Genomic DNA, 25384 nt, shown 5'->3' on the forward strand with positions numbered 1-25384 from the left:
ATAATGTAATTTTTAATATCACAAAAATGTTTGTTCTTGTAATTTTTAGTAAAAGTAGTAACTATAATGTATAGTCAGACAGACTAAAAGTACTAAATATACTACTTAGTAAGACAAACATTAAAATTATAGTCGTTTTAGATTCAGTAGTGCAGGCAGTTTTTAGTCTGACAAAGAATAGTATTTTTTAATTTTACAACTTTAGTAGTTAAAAGTCTTAAACTAAAAGTTTTAAACTAAAAATTTTTTCAGTATCATTAGAAGATGTTAGTTGTAGTCAGCCGTAAAGTTTTTCATCTTTTTAAAAAACAGTATTTTTTCAATATTTATTTAATCATCGAAACTTCTAGTAATTTTTGTAAAAGTAGTTTTTACTATACTTAGACTGAAATTATAAATTTTAGTATTAGTAGTAAAGGCCTTTTTCAATAAGACTGAAACTACTAGGGCACTTTTAATTTTTAGTATCAGAAACTTATTTAAGTGGTAAATGTCGAGTTCAGGCAGACATGTTTTTTGAATCATAACACATTCAACTTTGCTTGGTCATAAAAAAATTGACGAAAGAAAGCGTGCAAAAGAAATAAGCATAACAATACAATTAATTACTTACTTAAACATACTGGACAACAGTGTCCAATAGGCACCATCGGATTTTTACAAGTTACTGGAGCACAAGGTGTTAGTTTACATTTTATTTCACCATGAACACAAGAACATTGCTGACAATCTTTCTCCCATGTTGCTCCGTCATCATGAACTGTTCCATTGACTCTACAAGATTTTTCACATTCACAATCTTCTAATTTCTTTATTCTTTTTTCTGCGGTTGCTAACTGAATAGAGGAAGTTTATGAAAAAAAATGTCTGTAGCCTAAACATTAATAATAATAGTAATAATAATAATGATGATAGAGATTATTTAAAAGTTATTAAGTATATGTAATTCTCCATATATTTAAGTGTTGAATTAATTTCAAAAACTCACCCTGAAAGTTAGTTCATTTATGTCGTATAATACTTTCTCAACTGTTTTTTGCAAAAGTAAAAAATGATCACATGCTGAACATGACAAATCGAGCTGTGGACATTGGTACAGATAACCATGAGGTTTTGCTATTAATTTTAAATCTTGAAGGACTCCCTATGACAAATAATTATGATATTCAATATTATTTTTTAGAATATAATTGATTTATTATTATAAGGTGAACAATTGTTAATATTAAAATACACATTACCTTGAATAGAAAGTGATTAATACTTCTTTGTCCTACCCATAGTTGAAGAAAAGGTTTTGTAAAGTTTGTGTCAGGAGCTCCTGGTCTGAGGAGTCGCCGGTAAAGAGGGTGACAATCAACTAACAACTCAACTTGGGAACCGCTAATAATAAGTGCAACTTTATGCCATGCACCATCTGCTAGGCGAAATGGAAATCTTTCAATGTGAATAGTGCCATCATGACGAGATACGTAGTGGAGACGTAATTCATCTTTTCGGCCACTACTCTGCAGTTCCAAGTACCTTAAAAAGATTACTATAATTAGATACTTAATTATTCTTTGATACTGCGATGAGTTTGACGCGCGGTTTCGATATTTAATATAAAACTTTAATTACTATAATGCAAATTAATACCTATTGTTACCATACGAAAACGCTACTATAGCTCCAGAATTAGCTTCTTCTTGTCGTAAAATTGCAACCATTGTGAATTCAGAGCACTGTCGAAGCAATGAAGTTACTTGTTGAAAATGATTTTCATTCAATCGAAGTTCCCTATCTTCTCCTATAAAACATATTAATTTATAATATATTATATTAACAACTTTTTTGAAAACTACATGTGGTCAGAAAATGAATTTGAGGGGGTTCCATATTTTTGTTGCACCATGTACAAAAAATAAAATTTACCCTGAAAATAATACGCTGGTTTTAATCGTATGATACCGGGAACTTGTGTAATGCCTTGTAGAGTTTTATTATGTAATTGCAGTGCCTCCAATAAATCTATAATGCCGTTAAGATCACTTTGAAACGTTGATTTTAGATCATGAAATTCCTTTAAATCATTAAAAGCTGCATTCTTGGAATTATCTTCATTATCTTGTATAGTTCCAGATGCTAAAACAAGAGACAAATGATGACAACAATTTTGATTTGTGAATTTAATAATATTAATATATACTATACCTGTAGAAATAAATATAACAAGAAATATGTAAATTGCTGCTGCAAGAAGCAAAAAGCCTTCATAGAAACTTTGTCGTCTAATTTGTTTACGGGGCACTTGATATAAAAAGTCCTTTAAATGTTTACAAGGTATTATCTTAAAAAATAAGCATTTGTTAACTTTGTTAGCGCTAAAAATTTTATCGCAAAGACAATATGAACTATAATCGTATGGCAGTATAAGATGTGAAGGAAACAGATTATGGCTCATGATCCAGAAAAGGTTAGAAATACAACCAACAAAGTGTTTTTTTAAACAGCTCAATCCATATAAAGAGTAAACTTTTAATAATCAATAATCATTTTGTAAAAATGAAGCCATTATCATAATGAGTCATCTTCAGTATTCTTTAAAGTCTTAAATTAAAAAATGAAGTAAACACGCAGCATTCAACATATATTGTATCCACTTCCTTCCCCTTATAACCTATAACAAAACGAACATTTATTTAAAATTCCACAAGTATTTCAATTTTTAGGAATATTACGAATACCTTACCTAGTCAAATCACGCTAAAATTGACCAAGAAAATGATTTAATATAGAAAAAAGATTCAAGTTTTTTTTGTCCACTTCTATGGATTATTTAAGCACATTCTACACTGTCACCATCATTTTACAAACATCACCTTAAAATAAAATACAAAAAAGTATTAATTTATTTTCTAATTAATTATAAATCGCTAATTAATATAAATTAGTTTTAGATTGTATTAAAGTGAAAATTTTATTAAGAAAAATACTGTATAATAATATAAAATAAAAAGAGTTTTACCAAGTATATAAAAAAAGAGACTTTGTTACCCTGCAGCTTTTTTTTTAATATATTTCCCTTTAAATACAATAATATCTTGAGGTAGACATTGAGCCGCGCGCAGCAACGCCTCACAACCACCACTGATACACTCGCGAGTATCCCTTAGCTCCCACAGAACGAATAGCAAGCCGCTGCTCTGGTAAATCGATGAATATTTCGCCGAAATCTGCAGTGACTCAGTCAAATAATGTTCAATAGTTGAAAGCTTTATATGAAAACATTATTTTTCCTGGCTGACAAAGACTTTCAATCTTACAAAAAAGATTGCAGTAAACTTTTCAAAAATTATTACTTAAAACAAGCGTATTCAATTTTTATTAAAAATTTATTTTCAAAATTCAATATACTAAACATATTATTCTTATGATTTAAATAATTCCTCGATTATCATAAAACAATTAAATTTTGGTGTAAACCAAATAAATGCACTAACTGCTACACAATTAACAAAATTACATAATTCTACAAAACATGAAGATATCGATAACTCATGATCGATTTCTTCATGTTTTATAATAATTAAAGATGACCAAGTAATAAAATTATTTACAATTCAATTATTATTTACAAGAATTTTTAACCAAAATTCAATTAAACTTTTTCAAAAAAAGTTATTTTGAAAATTTAATTATTTCTAAAAATTCATATCGCCTTTAATATTCAATTTTATCTAAAATTTTAACTGAAATTCATTTTTAAATCAATTTTATTTTTATTAGAAAATTCTACTAGAATTCAATTATTTAAGTATACAAATGAAATGCAAATAAATAATTTATTGAATAATTGAATGTTTCTTAAAATTCAATTCCCATAAAGAATCGTTATAATTATTGACAAATTTTCAAATAATCGAATTCTATCAACGAATTTTAATACCAATTTTAAAAATAATTACATTTTTCGAGAAATTCGATTTAAATTTATATTAAAAATAATTGAAATTCTGCAATGAGTTTTGTTATTTGTGCAAATAATTGAATCTCTAAGAAGAATTTCATTACTTTTGAACAATATTTAATTTTTGCGAAGAATATTATTACTCTCAAAAATAATTTAATTTTTGCAATAATTTGCAATTTTTACAAACTTGAAATTTTTAAAGTGTTTCTATAACTAAAATTCTTCTATAAATCCATTATTTTTAATAATTTTAAAACCTTTTCAAAATTCAATTATTTCTTAAAATTTACGCTCTAATGCTTTTAATATTCAATTTTTATAATCTAAAATTTGAATTGAAATCAATTTTTAAGAGAAAGTTCTACTAGAATTCAATTATTTAAATACAAAAATAACAATTTATTGAATAATTGCATGTTTCCTAGAATTCAATTATCATAAAAAATTTTATTAATAAATTTTTAAATAATTGAATTATTTTGAAGAATTTTAACAAAATTTTTAAGAATTTTTTCGAGGAATTTGATTAAAATTGTATTAAAAATAATTGAAATTCTGCAAGGAGTTTTATTATTTACGAAAATAATTGAATCCATGGAAAAATTTTATTATTTATGAAAATTATTGAAATATTGCGAAGAAATTTACTAAAAGTTTTGCAAAATAATTGAATTCCTGTGAAATTTTTATTATTTATAAAAATAATTGAATTATTTAAATACAATTATTTAATTATGTATAAAGATAATTGAAATTTTGACTAATATTAAAAAAAAATATTGAACATAATTGAATTTTTCATATCCTTTTGAATATTGTAGATGTTGATAATTTTAAAGTCATTACAAAATGTTATATATAAAGAATTTTTTTAAAAATTGTTATATGTTTCTTTGTTGATTTACGAAATATGAGAATAATATTTTGGTATCTAATTAAAAAATTGTAGTTGTTGATACATATTAAGAATGTAAAATAATAGAAATATTTCATGTCATTTATATCCATTTATTGAAGCAAACTCTAGAATTATCTTAAGAAATGAATTTTATTAATAATGATAACATGTGTTTTTATTGTTAAATGTGAGGTACTGCACTACGCAATGTGCAAACGCAAGCGCGCTGAATGTGTAGTGAGTAAGAAACATTGCTTTAGAGAATCGTCAGGTAGTGTGCTTGCAAGTACTACAGTGTACAAATCTATTTGACCTTAACAGAACAATATTATTTCACTTTAATAATAATTCACGTTAGTGGAATCAATTCAATTTCTTTCTTTGATACCACTGAATATATTTTGAAATCTTTTTCTTCGCTGTTTATTATAGAATATAAAATAAATTTTTCAAATTCTTTCGTGTTTTCAGAGATTTTAGTGACTTTTTTTTATGTTTACTGGTCTAATGTTCCAACCAGACGTGCCACAGTCTCCGGCACAACCTCCACCCTCTTTCACATTAATAGGGATGGCACTTTTGACATCTCGTTCTGAAGAATCAAACATTAATCATGTCCGGCGTAGTGAGAAAGGCAGATTCAGTGAATACTTGTTTAATAATTCGCTGCTACTGACGGCAACTTCTTCATCGTCTACAGATTCTTCGGCTGTTGTTAATCCTCGCTCTGCTATGGAAGAATCAATGAGCAGATTATTTATCAACTCCTCATCAAGTGATGAAAGCAATAGCAACTCTGAACAACCTGCAGTAACTGATCGTTTATTATACAGACATAGTATGGCAATGTCTGCTGTTTACTGTGTTGCATACATTATTGTTTTCGTTGTTGGATTGATTGGAAATTGTTTTGTGATCGCTGTGGTGTATCGATCACCACGAATGAGAACAGTTACAAATTTTTTTATCGTTAATCTTGCCGTTGCTGATGTGTTGGTCATCGTATTTTGTCTACCAGCTACATTAATGAGCAACATCTTTGTCCGTAAGTTTATTCTGATTACATATTTAAACTAAATTTTTCATGTATGTCAATATTTTTTAATTCAATTTTTAATTCATCATCATCCTTTATTTTATCATGAATCATTATACAAAATTTTTTCATTAAGATTGACAAATTTTGTTTTACCTTTATTTGTAAAAGGGTAATAGTGATTATAAAAATTTAGAGCAACCTTTTCTTACTGTGCGAATGCTTGTGTATTTGTATAACCCCTCATGGCGGACATTGTTCTACTTTTTCAAGGTCTTCCATTCTGCACACAGGGCTGTTGCGGTTTTGATCGCATATAGCAGTTTTATTTTTTTGCACTTAGTCTTTGCAATTTTGTTGATTTTTTTAAAAATTGGTGGGTTTGCTTATTTTATTATTAATAATTATTATACATGAATTTTTTTTATACTTTTTTATTTTACGTGAAATTATTTACTATAAGAATCGATAAAAAAGTGAAAATCGATTTTTTCGCCTCGTAGCAGGTCCCTGTCACATATAGTAAAAATATATATGTACAAGGTCAAAAACATATGCCAAGTTTTTAAAGGTACCTTATTGTGTACCTTTAAATTGTGTAACCTTGAAATCATCAACTTGATCTAATTTGGTATTAATTAGATACATTCAAATAGTAAACAATGTATTAATGTACATTTATATCCATTTACTGTTCTTCCTCGGTTCTTCCAGTAATGCTTTAAAGTTCCTTTTTAAAGTCTATTTTTCTCGGTATTTTTTCATGTCCTTGAACTCTTACTTGAAAATTTTTATTCAATAAAGAAAGTATTAATATTATTATTAGATCCTTTCCGAAAAAATTAATTATTTATTGTATTCTGTTAAAACTTTTTGTAAATTTTTTTATTATTGCCAAATAATTTTTTTATTTAAGGTGAAATTGGTTTATATGTTGACTGGGGGTAGAGGGCAGTAGGACACCTGTATAGAAGCGGAATTCAGGTCATGCATCTCGGTCACTTGTACTAGGTCATTCTTGTGCCTAGGTTGTTGTTGTTATTATTAGAATTTTTTGTCTTTAGTTTCTTTCCATTTTTTACGAATTTTTCAAAATTAGTCGGCATTTCTAATTTTTTAATTCTAGCAAATCGATGAAAAATGAGAAAATTTTTTAATAATAATTTTTAAATTTATTTAATTTATAGAACACATGCTCATAATATTTTATTTTGAGTACCAAGGAATCCAAATATTCCCATAAAAAAATGTCTGTATGTGACAAAAACTTTTTTAAAAAATCAAAAATTTTGAATATTGTAATTTTTAATGATATCTTTTTATCTTTCGTGTTTGTCTTTAATAGTCCAATACAATTGATTTCTTCTCAAGTTTACTCTGCCTGGTACAAAATACCTTTTTGACATTCAACAGTAGTAATGATAGGTTATAAATTTTTTTAATTCATGATACTGAATTACTGTTTAACAACAAATTTTTTAAAAATTTCAAATTCAGCAACTCCAGAAACTATTGGATATACAGTTGTAGACTCTTGATAAATTGAACTTCAAGAGACCGCACTACGCGTAAAAGCAATTCAAATAACCAAGAGTTTTATTAATCGCATGTTGTATATTATCAAAAGTTTTTTAACTGACCAGAATCTTACTTCAATTTAAAATTTGTAATTGGAAAACCTAAATATCCGAGGAACGAATTTTTCAAATAATTTAAAAAAAACTTGTTTATTACATTGTAAAATTGGTCATGTTTTTTGAGATTCTAAAAAAATACTGATGCAATGGAGCAAATCTAGCTTTAGCTATTCTTTGGAATTTTCTTGTAGTTTCAATAAAAAATAATAGTTTGAATCTTTTTGAGTTAAATATGAGTTATAATTAATAATTTTTTCAGATATCTTGTTAATAATCTTAAAATTTCTTACAGCTTGGGTTCTTGGATGGTTTATGTGCAAAACTGTTCCCTATATTCAAGGCGTATCAGTTGCTGCTTCTGTATATAGTCTCGTTGCAGTTTCTTTAGACAGGTAATATTGTAATTTCATTTTATTGAAAATTGCACTCGTATTGCACTTGATAAAAATATACGGCATTAATAACCAATAAATTTTATTTATTCCAATACAGCATCTAAACTTGCAGCATTATTAAGTATACACATTATTTCTTCAATAGAATGTTTCGACTATATTGTTTCGATGATGATACGCGCGCTGTAACAAAAATCAAGTTTAGGGGACTTGCCAAATTGTCGCAAATACCCCCAAACAATTATGAAAACTATTCTGTAGCTTAAATGATAATTGTGATAAGAGATTTCTTTTAAATTTTTGAGTATTACCTGATACATTACCAAAAAGGTAATGTTTATATATTCACATGTAGTCGTATATAATAATTTTCTGAAAAGTGATTGTACCTAGTTTTAGTCAATAAGAATATGTATTCTGTTACACTATTCTACTCAAGTTTCTCTATTACTGACCACTTTCTTAGTTTTATATTATTTTTAAATGAAGTACATGTCTATATCTTGGTATTGATATATTAAATTTTACTTTTCTTCACTACAGTTTAAATTTTCTAAATATTTAGAATAAATTAAGTGCCATAATAACCTTATAGTTTTTATTATATTACTAAAAGCTTATAATCATAATTTTTTAAAAATTTACGAAATCTACCTATGCTTTATTGTGGGTTAGTGATGCGCGGCTACCCTTAAAACCATTACATATACATATTTAAAAAAAAGCTGTATATTGTTCTCCCTCAATCTGAAAAAGCGATATTAGATATATACGATTGATTTCAATTAGCGCATATACGCTGTGAATTAGTAATATCGCTAGGAATCAATTAAATTTTCCTCATTCAAATTTAGACAGTACTAGGTTCAAAAATAAAGAAATTCTTTAATTTTACTATTAATTATAATAAATGTTATACTTGAATATATAGTCAGATTATTTGTCGATCTCTCTCACAACTGCGATTCCATCTTTATAATCTGATAAATATAGATTGTATTATATTTCATTGACCATTTGATTGGTTCAAAATACTTTACACAGCTTAAAATTTCAACAACCGTGTGAGTGGCTGACTCAATCTTTTCTTCAATTGCCGTCATTCAATTGCTTAACACAAACATATTCCTGTTTTTATTTGTTCATCTAGTTTGGTTTTTTATTTCTGTCAATCTGTATAAAACGATGGAAACTTCTTATTCAGAGACACAAGTATCCCATAATTCGAAAAGTAATCATCTTTCATTTATCATAGCATCATGTTCAAGCTGGTGAGTTTCATTTGCATTTCACTAGTTGTATGCACTATGTTGGGGAAAAATAAAAAAGAAAACTATATTTGCAAATTTTTATTGCTTTTCTCAAAATTCATGTTGCCCCAATGTTTCGACTTGTTAAAAATATCATCATTTAATACATTTTTATTTAAAAGAACAATGTATTTAAAATCATATTTTAATGAATAATGCAATTTAATTTGAATTAACCAAGCAGTTACTTACTTTGTTAAAAAAATATGTTTATAAAATAGGCTATACTTTCCGTTATCCTGGCTGTTGCTGCTGCCTTCCCTGGGGGCCTAACTGGTATTGTTTTAAATCATGATTTGGGGCCAGTTCACACACCCCAAATTATCAGTCATGGGCATGTGAGTCTCCCACATGTAATTGCTCAGCCAATTGCTCCGGTTGTTCACAATGCTCCCATCGTAACTAGAACTTTCCTACCCTCTCATGGACACGTCCTTGGACATGGTTTGCATGGACTTCATGGTTAAAAAACTGAAATTCAAATATTATCGTTTTGGTTTCATTGGCTACTATTGTCTGAAAAACGGCATTATTATCATCATTTAAAATTTTCTTATTGAAACGTCAAAATTATAAATCAAGTTACTGTCCTTATATTGTCATTCATTGAAATTCATAATAAAATTTATTTGCTATTAAATCTAGTGTTCTGTATGTTTTTAACCCTTTCTTAATTGCATTAAAATAGTCACATACAAATAAAAGGACCTCGGATAAAAAGTACATAACTTATTGGTACCCTGTCTTTTATGATAACATAATTATATTCTCACATGACATAAAATTTCTTCGAAAATAAAATGCACTAAGTATACGTATTAAAGAATGGAAGTTTACAGCAAAATATACTTACATACATAAATATTTTTTCCTTTCCGAAAAGTATTCTAATATGTGATTGCTCCCAGTTGATATGAATATGTAATGGTTGTATCATGTTACAAGCATGTTATGAGAAATGCCAGCGTTGAAAACTGACAAATATATAACACTGTTGTATAACTAATCTGTAACAACTATATATTCATGTTTTTTTTAATAGAACAACATTACATAAACAAATATAAATTCTATTTAAAAGAAATGGACCATTATTTTAAACTATAGAATGCACTTATCATTATTAAAGTAATCTAAAAAAATGTTACAATTTCCTTTAATTTTATGTAAATAATATTTAAATTAACTGTAAAAAGTATCCATAAATCATTCTCAGTATAAGGTTGCGATCTGACTAGATTTTTAGGGCTTGAACCATCAACATCATAAGAACAATTTTTTTAATTTAACTGAAAAATAAACATAGGGTAAGAGTGTTCTGTGCGAATTATGGCGACTTTGTGAAATAAATAATTATTTACGCTATTTTAAAATAATATAGTTATTATTGAAAAAGTTGATTTCAATCTTCCTCGATATCCTAATTGTACGTATTACGTAAATAAACACTCATTTAAACTATTATTAAATTAATTATTTAAGAACAAAAATTGCTTCGCGCCATAACTTCTAAATACACGTTATTTTTCCCGCCGTAACTGGCACGCCGAAATTGACTCAATCGCGCCATTATTGACGTTTTTTGTGGCAAATACCATTTAATTAAATAAAAATTCTTTGTTATAAGTGAATATTTATTTGACAATAAAAATTTAATCGCGGTTATTTTAATCAAATAAATTTTTTTTTCCTGGTGATTACCGTACATTTTACCGAATCAATTTTACCGAACGTCGGTAAAATCGGTTTTCGGCAAAACGAACTTGCGGAAAAATGGTCATTCGGTAAAATGGTCGGGAACCGTATTAGAAAGTACATTGTAATTGTTTTTTTCTTACAATTTTCATTGCAATTTTTATTGCGCAATACATAACTTGATTAATTATTAAATTAATAACACTTTTCATTTATTTATTTTTCAGATTTCTGGCAATTTGGTGGCCGTTAAAATGTCAGATTACAAAAAAGAGAGCTCGACTTATGATTATAATTATATGGTTTATTGCTCTGACAACAACATTGCCATGGCTACTATTTTTTGACTTGGTGGCAATTTACGAAGAAGATCATCCAGATTTAAGGTTGTGCATTGAAATGTGGCCTAGACCACAATATGGTTCTTTATTTTTTCTCATTGGTAATTTGATGCTTTGCTATGTTTTACCAATGTTGTTAATTTCCTTATGTTACGTATTAATATGGATACGAGTTTGGAAGAGACATATTCCCACAGACACTAAGGATGCACAAATGGAAAGATTGCAGCAAAAGTCTAAGGTTAAAGTTGTTAAAATGTTGGTTGTGGTAGTTATTTTATTTGTACTATCCTGGCTGCCATTATATGTTATTTTTACTAGAATCAAATTGGGTGGTGATATTGCTGATTGGGAAGATGAAATATTGCCCATAGCAACGCCCATAGCTCAATGGTTAGGTTCCAGTAATTCTTGCATCAATCCAATACTGTATGCATTTTTTAATAAAAAATATAGGCGTGGTTTCATGGCTATTTTAAAGAGTGGCAGATGTTGCGGTAAATTGCGTTACTATGAAACTGTTGCTATTATGTCGTCCTCTACAAGCATAAGAAAATCATCGTATTATGTTAACAACAACAACAACAATAATAATAATAGTAATAATAATAATAGTAATAATAATAATATTTACCACCATCATTATCATCATCATCATCCTGCAAGGAGAAACTTTCATGGACCTCCTGTTCATCAAGATAGCAATGTTTCATACATTTTTAACCATAATGGAGTGTAAAGAATTAAATTGATTGATTTTTAAATCAAGAACCGTGTTAATTGAGAGCAAACGTCTTATGACGATGCTTAAAACAGCCGTGATAGGCTGAATCAGGCCGGATGATGAGTTTATGTGGATCAAGTAAGAACTCGTTCCGGAAGCTGGGTACAGTATGTACAGTGCACATTATTTGTGCATACAAACAATTATATCGACAACCACTACCAACTATATAGTACACAATCGTGTTGAATGCTTTCTGAAAGCAATGATTGCGCTTTTAAAATCTCGCAACTTACACACAATATTTGAAAGAGAAAATGATGTATATCTAACTACACCGTCATACATCACACGTGAAATATTGTCAATTTATGTTGGTGCTACATTAACTTCTTTTTTTTTTTAATTAACGACTTGTGCATTTCAACATTGTGCAATTTTAACATGATTATAAAGAATACACATTTCTTTTTGCTTTATTGTCATTCGTTAAAATAATTCTCCTGTCACAATGTTGTCAAAGTATTTTATTATTATAACACGCTGTGAGAAAATGATATTTTAAAAATATTTCAAGAAATAAATTATTTTTATATAGGAGGAGGAATGCGTTTATTGCTTTTAATGATTTGCGATTAATGGTACAAAAAAAACAGTATCTGTAACTTTTATAAAATTTCAATCAATGCTATATTTATATTCTACAACTTTTTCTTTTATTGTCTACATAAAATAAGTATGTAATGCGTAGAAAAAAATTCAAGTTTGATCTCAAAAATAATTACTTTCTAGGAAATTGAAAAAAAGAAAATAAAAACTAATCACTATACGTACGCGATTATCTGTGTATGCATCGAAATATTCACAAATATAAAACAGAAATATTGTCTTGTGTTAAATAAATAATAAATTAAACATCTTAATGCTGTTTCACTTTACTTGATTCTCATGTACAAAGTGTGCACTCGTTGCACTATAATAAAAAATATTTTAATCTTTATTTTATGAATTATCAATAAATAACATATACTAGCAACAATTCGGGCGCTAAAGCGCGCGGCTAACTTCTTACTACCTTTTTTTTAAATAAAATTAGCAATATTAAAAATAGAATTTAAAAATTTTCTAATTTAAATTTTTGTTGAAAACATTAAAAAAATTCAATTTTGGAGAAATTACAAATAATTGCGGAAATTCAATTATTTAAAAAAAAATTAAAATTCTTCTTATAAAATTCAACTGTGTTTATAAATTACCTTTATAAATAACAAAATTCTTCTCCAAAGTTCAATTATTTTCATAAATGTTAATAAAAATTCTTGTCCTAATTTCAATTACTTTCAAAAATAAAATGCATTTTTCTAATTTCAATGATTTTCAATATCTACTACTTTAATAAAATTTCCCCAAAAAATTCAGAAAAATTCAGAAAAATTCAATTAATTTCACTAATAATAATAATTTTCATGGAAATTCAATTTTCTAAAAATATTTTTTTTGATAAAATTCTAAGCAAGAATTCAATTTATTTCATAAATAATAAAACTCATTGATTCATTAAGAAAAATAAAGCAAAATAAATAAATTTTCTATTTCTTAATTACAGTTGTTTAACAATTTTCTATTTTTGTTTAGAAGTAAAGAACAAAAATCTGCATAATTTCAATCTTTAAATGAAAAGAAGTGACAAAAAATTTTGATAATTTCTATTTGTCATTACAATTTTGAATTAATTATAAATTAAAAATAATTATAACATAATAATATAATATACAATCTATCTAAAGATAACAAAAAACAAAAGTATAAACAAGAGACAACTTCAGAGTGTGAGGGACAAAAAAAGTGAATGAATGAAAGAACATTCAAATTATTATAGTTAATTCTGAAATTTAATAGTCATTTATAGTAATCGTCCATTCTTCTATTCTTTTATTTTATTTTTTATTTTCAATTACATTATAATTGATTTGTTTTAATATTCTCAACTATTATTGTTTAGTACAACACTCGACCTTGAGTTCCAGATGCTGAAATAAATATAGTAATTAAATTATGCATAATTTTGCGCAAATGATATTAGTGATAGTAAGTTTGCAACAAACTTTTTGTAAAATGAAAATCATATACATATATAATTTTTCATAAAAAACATTTTTTATGTAATGTAAGTATTAAAATTAAATTATGGTCATACATTAATTATGAGACATAGATTTGGGAAAATCTTGCTTTTTGTCCTCTAAAAGCTTGATTTAACGGAAATTCATATCTTACCAGTTGGCAATTTATTCATGATCTTTTTGGAATTATTTGATTCTTTTGCTATAGATTGTTCATGTTTGTGAATAAAAACATCATCCTTAACATTATTTTCTCTAGAAAAAAAATTGAATTGTTTTTCCGCATTTTGAATCATTTTATGTGTAGGATAGTTTGTGAACGATTCAATATTTGATGATAATGAATGTCGTTGAAACGATTTCAGTGAATCTTCGTAGCTTCTGAAAAATGAAAAATTTATTTAACAACATTTAAAAACAAAAGTCACGCAACAGTGACTAATAAAGACTAATAGTTTTTACTAACTTGTTACTCTTTTGACTTGATGTTTCTGAATTGTACATATTGTTACAATGACAAACGCGTGCAATTACTCCAGAATCATGACAACAGGAATATAAAGAAGTTGCTGACGTAACAAATTTCTTATCAGTATCCATAGAAGCTCTGCAGTTGGGAAAACTAAATTGCAAAAAAGAAAAATAAATTATGTATCATTTAAATTCAAAAATATTTCTATATTTGATTTTAATTTTTAGTCGTCAGGCTGCTTTAATATTATACAACTTGATAATTTACTGGTATTTATGTGTATATTAATTACCTGGATAATCTTATATCGCTATTGGATTCATGATCACAAGTATTCTGACCAAGTTGAAAATTTTTGCTAAATAATTGTTCGAAATTAATGCCTTGCATATGATGATTCGTGAGAACGTTTGCAGTTAAGAAAGGATCAGCAGATTTTAGATATGTTCTAATATAAACAAAAATTACAATTCAAATATATTTACAAGCTATATCATTTATACTTTAGATTTGATTTTAATTCTAATCTTACCTTTTATTTCTTCGTGCACATGATATGTATAGAAAAGTTAAAAAAGTTGCAATAAAAACAATACAACTTAAAATAAAAGCACCAGTTTGGAAAAAGGACATTATGAATCGTTGTTGTTTTGGAGGACTTGTAGTGGTAGTATCATTTTCAGACCAAGTAATATGAATTTTTAATTGTATCTCATCTGCAAGATTTCCACCATCAATGGCTCTGACATAAAGACAAACATCCATTCCAGGCAAAAGTTTTTTAATGGAAACTTGACCAGTTTCCGAATTGATTATAAAATGCTCTTCATATGGCTCAGATATATTTTTACAATTTTCTGATAGAATGTTATAAGTTATAATTGCATTGTTATCAACATCATTGTCATGGGCTTCAAGTTGAAAAACGGTTGAATCTAACTTTACATTTTCTGATATGTAAATAATTGGTTTTTGTAATTTACTAATTTGCTTTTCCAAGTTATTGTAATAACTAAGATAATAATGTTGACTTTTTTCATCTTTATGAATGAAATAATTATCGCTATCAGCAATCAAGGAAGTATTATCCGTATCCTTAGCAAATCCTAATACTTGAATATCGCTTTTATCGAGAACCATTTTTATTTTCGTAAAACTAGGAGCATTATCATTAATATCTTTTACTGTAATTGTTAAATTCGCCACAGATTGAAGATTACCTATAGCAAAAACATTAATTAATTATTTATAACATGCAATAATAAAATAATTAAATCGCATACACTTTAGAGAGAGAGAGAGCTCGAAAATGTTGTGCTATACATGCATACCAGGAACAATGATTCGTTTTATTTATTAATTACCTTTATCAATAGCGACAATTTTCATGTTATAAATTGATTTTATTTCTCTATCTAGGTTATCTTCTTTCGATGATCCTTTGTAAAAAATAATTCCACTATTCATTTCTATTTCGAATAAACTGCTGTCTCCGTTACCATCATCAAAAATTTTATATACAAAGGTTCCATTAATATTATTATCTAAATCAAAGGCAAATATTTTATTTTTCATAGTTACTTGTGTTCCCAAAGGGCTATTTTCAAATATATACCCTTCATAAGAGTTTGAATTAAATAGTGGTGCATTGTCATTTTCATCGTCAACAATAACAACTATCTAAAATTAAATTTCAACACTTTAACTAAAACTTTTAGTTATTTTACAAAATAAGGATCTATAGTTGTATATATTTATATAGACGTGTGACACATACATGAATTGTTTCAATTTCAGCTAAAGTTTCTGCTGCAACTGTAATATTATAATTTTCTTTCTCTTCTCGATCCAAGGAATGGTTTGTATAAAGAAATCCATCATTAGTTATTCCTATTTCAGAAACATCTTTTTGATTAGTAATATAAAATTTCACGTTTTCGTTTAGTTTGGATTTTATTGACTTGACTTGTCCAATGTATCTGGTATTTGAATTCTCGCTTATGTGAAAAATTTGTGGACTTTGCCTAAGAAAAGAGAAGAGATTAATGAAAAGCATTACTTATTATTTATAAAGTGTTTAACAATTAATAGATAAGAATTCTTTTCCATTCTTCTAAAATCGTAAGAAAGAATTTGCGAAAGGAAAAAACTTGATAAACTTACAGACTTGATGTTTTATTTCTTTTATTATCAATGTTGTTGTCAATATTGATGCTTTTCAATTCAGAGTTTATAATTATAGTCACATTAGTTAACAGAACAATGTCATTGTTCTCAACAATAACTGCCTCAAATTCGTAGAAATGGTTTTTGTATTTTCTAATTTCGTCAACAACAGTTATTACCCCAGACTTTTCCTCTATAGCAAAGGGAACTGTAATAAAATTGTTGATGAGATAAAATTATAATAACAATCCAAATTCAAAAATTAATTTTTCTCACCTCCGTCTCTGTAACTATGCAGCAAATCAAACAAGTATTTATCTTTCATTACATTATTTGTGAAAATTTGTCCTGCAGTACTTCCAATAGGAGCATCTATCTGAATCCAAAATTTGTAAGGTGTCCCAATAAATTTTAGACTTTCTGACTGAAAAACTAGTTAAAAATATCAACAATAAAATTACTACACGAAGAAAATTAAAATTTCCATATTCTCTTGAAGTAAATAGATCTCATGCATTATAATATAAAACAATAAAGAAAATATACTGACCGGGTGATTGAATTACATTTATTGTAACAACAGCCAGAGAGAAACGTTTTTCACTAGGATTCAAAGGATTATCCATAGCCTCAACAAAGATGATATACTTGCCAACCATTATTGGACTTTTTCTTACAGATATTTCTCCAGTAAATATATCTACTGCAAAAGGAGATGTAATATTCTCCGATCTTTGCAAACGATAGGAAACTAATCCATTTTTCCCTTCATCCTTGTCAATGGCATGAACTTTTCCCAAAATTGCTCCAATATTCGAATTTGATAAAGTTGTTAATACATAATAGTTGCTTGGTAAAAAAATTGGATTATTATCATTAACATCAAGAATTAGTAATTCAACATTTGCAAATGTTGAAGAAGCAACAGTTGTTGGTGAACATGAAACATTTGAAAAATTAACAACATTATTTGTGTTTGAAATATCTGTAAAAGACTTTTTAAATGCGTAAACTTTCATTCTTATGATGGATCGTTTTTCTCTATCAAGAATTGATGAATTCCTCACAATTAACCATCCTGAATTTGAATCAATCAAAAAAGCACCAGAATCATCATCTAATTCATATATAAATTCTTCATTTTGAACTCTATCGTGAGCAACTACTTGCAAAACACTAAAACCATTTGGTAAGTTTTCTACAATGCTGATATTATAAAAATCAACTTCAAATTTGGGACCAATTCTTTCCAGCTGTGCTTCATCTAAAGATGGTTTTAAAGAATTGTAAAATACTTGTAAGCCTTCAACCTCACATTCTGCAAAATAAAAACAAAGTTTTTAATATTAAAAATATAATCAATCAAGTATACCAGTTATAGATGTATAACGTTACTATTTGTTACTATTTTAGTTATTATTGTAAATATTATTCTTACCCCTTGCATAAAAAGAATCAAATTTAATAAAAAAGTAAAATATAGCTATTTGCCAAAAATAACTATTTCGACGACGCAGAACAAATATTCTATTATTTCTTTCATTCCACATATTTGCTTATAAAATTTTAAATCTGAAAATAAAAAATTTAATAAGTAAGAGCCAATAATTTAATCATAAATATAAAAGCTAATATTGAAATTAAATATAATTTTACGGCTTGTAAGCTCATAAACATTTTTTTGTAAAAGTTTTCATTTTTCAATTTGTTAAAATGTTACATGTGTAAGTGTAATAAACTGAGATTGCATAAAAAAGATAAAATAAAACGAGAATATTTTTTTTTAACTTTTTTAATTTTAAACATTAATTTTTAATAAAATTAAACACAAAAAATGAGCATTAAAAAAGAGTAGGAGCGAAAACTGGATAAACGTGACTTTCGAAATTCTCTAGTGAATAAGCCTGAAAACTATAGACTTAAGTGGGGTCAACAAAACTTTTGCGTGAAAGAAACATTACTCTTTTTTCAATTAATGCATTAAATCTATAAATGTTTATAAAAACATTTATTATGTCATTTAATAAAAATCTATTAAACACTCATTAATATTGCGAAACATTATAATAAGAAAAATATTAAACTTTGCTATTATTACATTTTTTTTTTTTTTTTTTTTTTTAACATTTATAATTAAATCAATAAAATTCATAATTATATTTAAAGATATGGTAAATTAACAGCATGAATCGAAAGAATTTGTATGTTTCGAATCAAGACGAGCCGCGCGGAACAGACAAATCCAATATGTATAACATTCTATTAGAAAGGTTGCAATAAATGTACGTATTACTAAATAGCAAACGCTTATAAGCATACTATTTATAGACTTGTATAATTAAACAATTCATTTCCTACAAGATAAACGTCCCTTTAAAAATTGATTACATTGTAACTCTAATAATTAAATAAATAATGTAAAATATTATAATATTATAATTGAAAATAATCCTTAAATTTAAAAATCGAATGAAATAAAAATAGTAAACATTATCATACCCTTTAATAATAAAATGTTGATTCAATAATTATCTTCCAAAAAAAAGAAAAACTACACATTCACAAATTTATTCGTATTCCAAAAAGTTACATTTTAATCTTAATACAATACATACTTGATTCGTATGTAAAGTCACTTATAAGATCAGCACCTATCTAAATACTGAGGGGCATTTACATTCACCTGCGTAAAATCTGTTGGTCAGTTATTGGAAACTTTCTTTCCTGGTTAACATTTACAATGAAAAAATTCATATAATAAAAATCAAATATAACATAAATAACAAAATGGCTGATTCTAAATAAAAGTTTATAATATAACCCAAACAAAAATGTACAACTGGCGCAGTACTGACCAGTATACCAGTAACAATTAGTAATATTTTACGAATTGTACTTTACATAGAATTCTTACTTTTTAAATAATTTAGTTATTAAATAAGAATATTATTATATGTCGACAGCGTAAAATAAGTTCAAAAAAGGGGAATATGGGAAATTTTGATTAATTTTTTAGTTACACTTGGACTTTTGTACATGGGTTTTGTAAAATTTTTTAATATTACTTTTGAAAATAATTGAATTTCTGCAATCATTTGTAACTTTTTGAAAATTCAATTTTTTCCAGTACTTTAATAAAAATCCCCGACTTTTCCCTGATACATAAGGGAAAACTAGGAATATTTTTAAAAAAGCGCCTACATTAGAAGACAACGTTACTGCCATCTTTCGATTCATTGCAGAAACAGAAGAGACAAATTTACCCTCTTATGATAAAGAAGATTTTTCTCTCTCAAGTTATCAATTGATAGCAATTATGAATCAACAGTCGGTAAATGGGACCTTCCTGATCGACGCCAGGTTGGTAATTCAGTTCTGTAATTTAAAATAGGCAAAATATAATCAAACGCAAAAAGGTAAAAAGAATATAAAAGGAAATTTATCCGTTCAAATAGGAAAAATAGAAAAGTGTGGAAAATATAGGTATTTTTCATCATTTTCCTTCACACAAAAGAATGAAGCGAAAGAAAAAAACATTGAAGAAAGAATAAAATAAAAAAAAAATCACTATTGGAATTTAATTTGAAAGAAAGCGTTTTCGTTTTGCAATAGTGGAAAAATCTCTTGAAAGTTCATTTGCCCCTCTAAATCCCAGGTGTTCCAAGGTTTTGTAGGAGGTGGCGAACGAACATAGAGACAGGGTGGAACAGGAAGCGCAGGATCAAGGAGCGATGGTGTTCGGGTTGCCAGTCGTCAGGAGTTTAGTCAGTGTCGGCGTACCGAAACGCAATCACGTGTCCGAAGAACCCAGGGAGATGAAGTTAAAGATGATAAGAGACATGTATATTTGATAGGCCGGTACCACTTGTCAGGAATTTTATTTGCAATTTTTGGAAATGGATAGTTGCCTCAGGAGTTTATTCACTTTATTCGTAATGAAACGATAGAATATTTTATATTTCCACCGATTTTCATTTTTCTGGCCTCAATAGCGCAAAAGCGGAATAGGATTGTGTATATATTTCCTTTTTACGAATTCTCCCTCTAATACTCATTTTTTGAGAAGAACCTGTTTGAGCTTTCGGTGCTTCAATTCTCACAAATGCTACGACAGAACTCTCGTAAGTTTGCATTAGTTTTAATAATAATTATATGAAAAAAAGATATTTTTTTTTTCAAAAAATAATGATAATTTTTTTAAAACTATTATATTCTGCAAATTTGAAGAATTTTCCCGTTTCTTTATAAAAAATTACACTTGAATTGAAATTTCTAAAAACAAATTCTTCTCCTTTTTACCTATTCTTTCCTAACTTACCTAACTTTTTAGTTAAAAGTAGACAATTTACTTTCATTTTAACGCAGAGTGCGTATAATCCACCGCCATCTTTCCAATTCCATTCATTTTTCAGTTAAAATTTATAAAAATAGACAAGTGCCATAAATATAAGCAGAAGTTAATTTTTTCCCTGGGAAATTTCATTTGAATATTAAGACTTATTTTTGAATTTATTTTTAGATATTTTAATTCCTCGTCAAATAGAAAAAAAGTTGCAATAACAGAATTCGTTGAGGGGAATTTAAAATAATATTCCGCGTTTTTTCAATAAATTGAGAAAAAATGTTAAGTATCTGGAAGTTTTGTAACCTTGTGGGAAATATAATCCCTTTGGTAGACAAGAGGCAGGCAGTTTGGATTAATTAATGGATTCCCAAGAGAACCATCTTCCACCCAGAAGTCAGTATCCCGACGAATATTACCTTGTCATTCCTCAAGTCTCTATGTTTGAATAATTATCGGTGCTTTTCTAACACCTATATAAACATACCTGAATTCTAGATGAAATCTCATAACTAAATTTTGTCCTCTTTAATTAAACAATTTAATGCATCACTTTTAGAAAATACACAATTGTATACAAAAAATATAATTATATAAAATATTTTTTTGTATTTTAAAATTTTTTAATAATAATACAACTGTAAAAAAATTGTTGGCAAAGCATTTCGGTTGAAACTTTAGGGCAGAAGGAGAATTTTCTATTTTTACTATCTTTTTATTATTAACACAGTTTTTCTGCAGATATCAAATTGAGACAAAAAACGAATCAAAAGTGTTGCTTTTTGTCTCAATTTGATATCTGCAGAAAAACAGTAAACAGGGTTGTCACAAAAATTTAATCTTGTTTCTCCCTGCTTTTCAGACAAAATTTTCACTTTTTCCCTGAGCCTGAATAATATTCTGCGATTCACTCTAAAAATGATTTAGATACTCAAAAAAAAAAAAATTCTATTACATTTATATTTTTGTATTCATTTACTATTTTCTCGAATTTTTAACTAAAATTCTTCTTTGAATCACTTATTTTTAACAATTTTTGACAAAGTTCTCTGAGAATTTTCAAATCTATATTTGATTACAAGTAAATTTTACGTAATTTCATGGATACAAAAATAAATAATGGAATGTTTCTTAAAATTAATTTCTTATAAAGAATTTTATCCAAAAATTTTTAAATAATTGAATTCCTTTGACGAATTTTAATAAACATTTTAAGAACAATTGCATTTTTCGAGAAATTCAATTTAAATTGTATTAAAAATAATTGAAATTCTGCGATGAAATTTATTAAAATTTTTGAAAATAATTGAATTTCGGAGAAGAATTTTATTGTTTACAAAGATAATTAAAACTTTGACAAGAATTTTTTTTTTTAATTTTTGAACATAATTGAATTTCTGCAAAAAATGTTATTACTATTTGAAAATAATTGAAATCTTGTCAAGAATTTTATTAAAACAAATTTTTAATTTTTGAGAAATTTCGACGCAAAATTTTGCTATTTATAAAGATAATTGAAATTATGATGAGAATTTTTAAAATATTTTGAAAATAATTGAATTTCTACGAAGAATTTTGCTCTTTATAAAGATAATTAAAATCTTGACCAGAATTGAAACCTTTTCAATAATATCTACAAAGAATTTTATTAAAAGTACTTAAAAATAAAATTAACTTCTTTTGAGGAATTTCATTCAAATTGTAATCGAAATAATTGAATTCTTATGAAGAATTTTATTAAAAATTTCCATAATTGAATTTCTTCATAGAATTTTATTATTTATGAGAATAATTGAATTCTAATTCAGAATTTTTTTTAAATAATTGATTTTTTGAAGAATCTTTTTGAAATTTTTTAAAAATAATTGAATTCTTCCTTAGAATTTAATTATTTTGAAAATTATCAGAAAATAATTGTAAAAATTAGTTTTTTTTATAAATATTGTAATGTAATTTTTAAAAAATAATTGAATTTTTCCTTAGAATTTAATTATTTTTAAAATTTTCAGAAAATAATTGTAAAAATTAGTTTTTTTATAAATATTGTAGTATCATTTTTTGAAAATAATTGAATTTTTGTAAAATCTTTTCAAAATCTTTTTAAAATAATTGAATTTTTCCTTAGAATTTAATAATTTTTAAAATTATCATAAAACAATTGTAAAAATTAGTTTTTTAAAAATATTGTAATGTAATTTTTTGAAAATAATTAATTTTTTTCTATTAGAATTTAATTATTTTCAAAATTTTGATAAAATAATTCTAAAAATTTAGTTTTTTTTTTAAATATTGTAATGTAATTTTTTGAAAATTAAATTTATTTACAGAATTTCATAGTTTACATTTGAAGCAAACAAAAAAAGACAGCAGAAGTTTTTTTTCATCAGAAAAAATTAAATTTTTCTCCAGTACTTTTAATAAAATTTCCTGACTTTTCCCTGATTTCCCTGACATGTGGCAACCCTGCGATTAATATCATATGAAAGAAAATGTTTCACTGAAACAGTACAAAGAGATTCGTTTGCAGTTTTTGAGAAGATATGAAACGAGATTTTGGTAAAAGGGTGGAACGGGACAGGATGTGCAACCGGGTGGGACGACACTATCGAGAATTTCACAATTTCCGTTCGAATCCAACGATTTCCGTCATCGTGCAAAACGTGTTCACACATTGCAGTTTCTGGAGGACCCACGACCTTTTGCCGTTTGTCTATCCAATTTGCAAGAGTCCTTTTTAGAAAAAAAAATCATCCACTCCCATTATTTCGTATTTTTGAATCAAATATAAATTCGTTCCATACATGAAATCAATATTTCAATAATTATAATGTTCGATTATCATCAGTTTTCCTCCAAATATCAAATTGAGACAAAAAATGAATGAAAAGAGTTGCTTCGCAACACTTTTGATTCATTTTTTGTCTCAATTTGATATTTGGAGAAAATCATACACTGAAAAAAAAATTTATTTGATTTAAATAATCGATTAATTGACTATCAATTAAATATCTAATTGAGTCAAATAATAATTATTTGAAGTCAATTAAATGGCACAGTTCATATTTGCTACAAATAAAATTTTTTTCAGTGTATTAGTCACTTTGCTTGGAAAAGAATTTTTTTCAATTCAAGAAAAGGATTTTTTTACGTCCCGTTAATATTCAATTTCTATCCACCAGGGAAAAATAAAAAAAAATTCAGTTTACAAAATTATGAAATTGTAAAAGCAAATAGCAAACTAAGAGTCAAATTGTCTATAACGAATATAAGTTGATTAAATATACACAGAAGTCCATTTTGTCGTGATAGTTCTCCAGGGACGACATAGTAATCGAAACGCTACAATCGACCGCGATTCCCGTGTTTGCCGAACACTCTTCTATGTTCTATGTCAGGCCAATCGCCAATCAAAGTCTGCAGGATGAAAAAAAAGAACTTTTCCAAGTTCCACTCAATTACCTTTGGTTCATCCGCAACAATATCACGATTCAGACTAGGTCTGACCTAACACAGATCCATACTACTGAAAAGCTGTTCAACCAACTTTAATTTTCCGACAGTCAATAGTTTTTTATTCAGTAACGATTTTTTTTTTTTTTTTTTTTTTTCTTTTAATTGGATTATTCAGTTGAAAAAGAAAACAGTATTCTATCAATTTATTCAATGTTCATTTAGAGAAAAAAAAACATGTTTATAATTTCGGGGGAAGAGAACTTTTTTCGAAGCTATTAGCTATTCATATGGAAAAAAATTCAATATCGAGAGGAATAAATGTTTTAATATGGAATTCAGGAAATAATGGCCAATTTTTAAATACTTTTTGTGTAAAAATTTAACAACTTTGTTTGTTTAAACTTTAAACTATTTATAAAAAAAAAATTTCATATTAAAAAACTAAAATAAAAAGAATAAAAAAATAAAATTCAAAAATGATATAATAAAATAAATAAATAAAATTGATGATAAATAAAAATTTTGTGTAAACGAAAAAGAAACATTTCCTGTATATACAACTTAGACCTCGAATCGACTTTAAGGCGCAAAAAAATCGCTTTAGTCGATTAAAGATACAAAAACAAAAATTTTATTTATTTTATTCAATGCTGTCACAAAGATTAAACTTTGTATTTTCTTTCTTCTTTCCTTCTTTCTTTTCAAATTCAATTATTTTCTAGAATTTATAACTTAACTTTTTTCCTAAATCAGTTATCGAGAATTTTTTAAAAATAAATTTCCAAGATTTCTCCGAGAATAAAATTATTTAAATACAAAAATTCAATATTCTAAAATTGT

General features: G+C 26.5%; 4 protein-coding genes across 4 annotated transcripts; 2 read left to right on the forward strand and 2 right to left on the reverse strand.

Annotated features, from left to right (window-relative positions):
* Positions 1-613: 613 nt before the first annotated feature.
* Positions 614-3139, reverse strand: LOC122507334 (protein kinase C-binding protein NELL1-like; the record flags this gene model as incomplete). Its single annotated transcript, XM_043619997.1, has 8 exons — positions 3008-3139; positions 2732-2861; positions 2194-2659; positions 1915-2124; positions 1639-1789; positions 1242-1524; positions 989-1144; positions 614-836 (listed from the first exon to the last, which is right to left on the reverse strand). Coding segments are annotated over exons 3-8 (1273 nt in total), but the record flags the coding sequence as incomplete, so codon positions are not given.
* A 1936-nt stretch (positions 3140-5075) lies between these two features.
* On the forward strand, positions 5076-12861 carry LOC122507332 (neuropeptide SIFamide receptor). The gene is made up of 3 exons (XM_043619995.1): positions 5076-5895; positions 7816-7915; positions 11151-12861. The coding sequence occupies exons 1-3, from the start codon at positions 5343-5345 to the stop codon at positions 12001-12003; spliced, it is 1506 nt and encodes a 501-aa protein (XP_043475930.1). The 5' UTR covers positions 5076-5342; the 3' UTR covers positions 12004-12861.
* Positions 9101-9868, forward strand: LOC122507333. The gene is made up of 2 exons (XM_043619996.1): positions 9101-9189; positions 9450-9868. The coding sequence occupies exons 1-2, from the start codon at positions 9178-9180 to the stop codon at positions 9693-9695; spliced, it is 258 nt and encodes an 85-aa protein (XP_043475931.1). The 5' UTR covers positions 9101-9177; the 3' UTR covers positions 9696-9868.
* A 1028-nt stretch (positions 12862-13889) lies between the features above and the next one.
* On the reverse strand, positions 13890-19383 carry LOC122507330 (cadherin-89D). The gene is made up of 12 exons (XM_043619992.1): positions 19249-19383; positions 18188-18321; positions 17300-18067; positions 17026-17181; positions 16747-16957; positions 16361-16607; positions 15948-16263; positions 15116-15803; positions 14876-15031; positions 14578-14733; positions 14266-14492; positions 13890-14018 (listed from the first exon to the last, which is right to left on the reverse strand). The coding sequence occupies exons 2-12, from the start codon at positions 18297-18299 to the stop codon at positions 13987-13989; spliced, it is 3069 nt and encodes a 1022-aa protein (XP_043475927.1). The 5' UTR covers positions 18300-18321; positions 19249-19383; the 3' UTR covers positions 13890-13986.
* Between the last annotated feature and the right edge of the window lie 6001 nt (positions 19384-25384).

Source organism: Leptopilina heterotoma, unplaced genomic scaffold (genome assembly GCF_015476425.1).
Source record: "Leptopilina heterotoma isolate Lh14 unplaced genomic scaffold, ASM1547642v1 Lhet_461, whole genome shotgun sequence".
Taxonomy (NCBI): domain Eukaryota; kingdom Metazoa; phylum Arthropoda; class Insecta; order Hymenoptera; family Figitidae; genus Leptopilina; species Leptopilina heterotoma.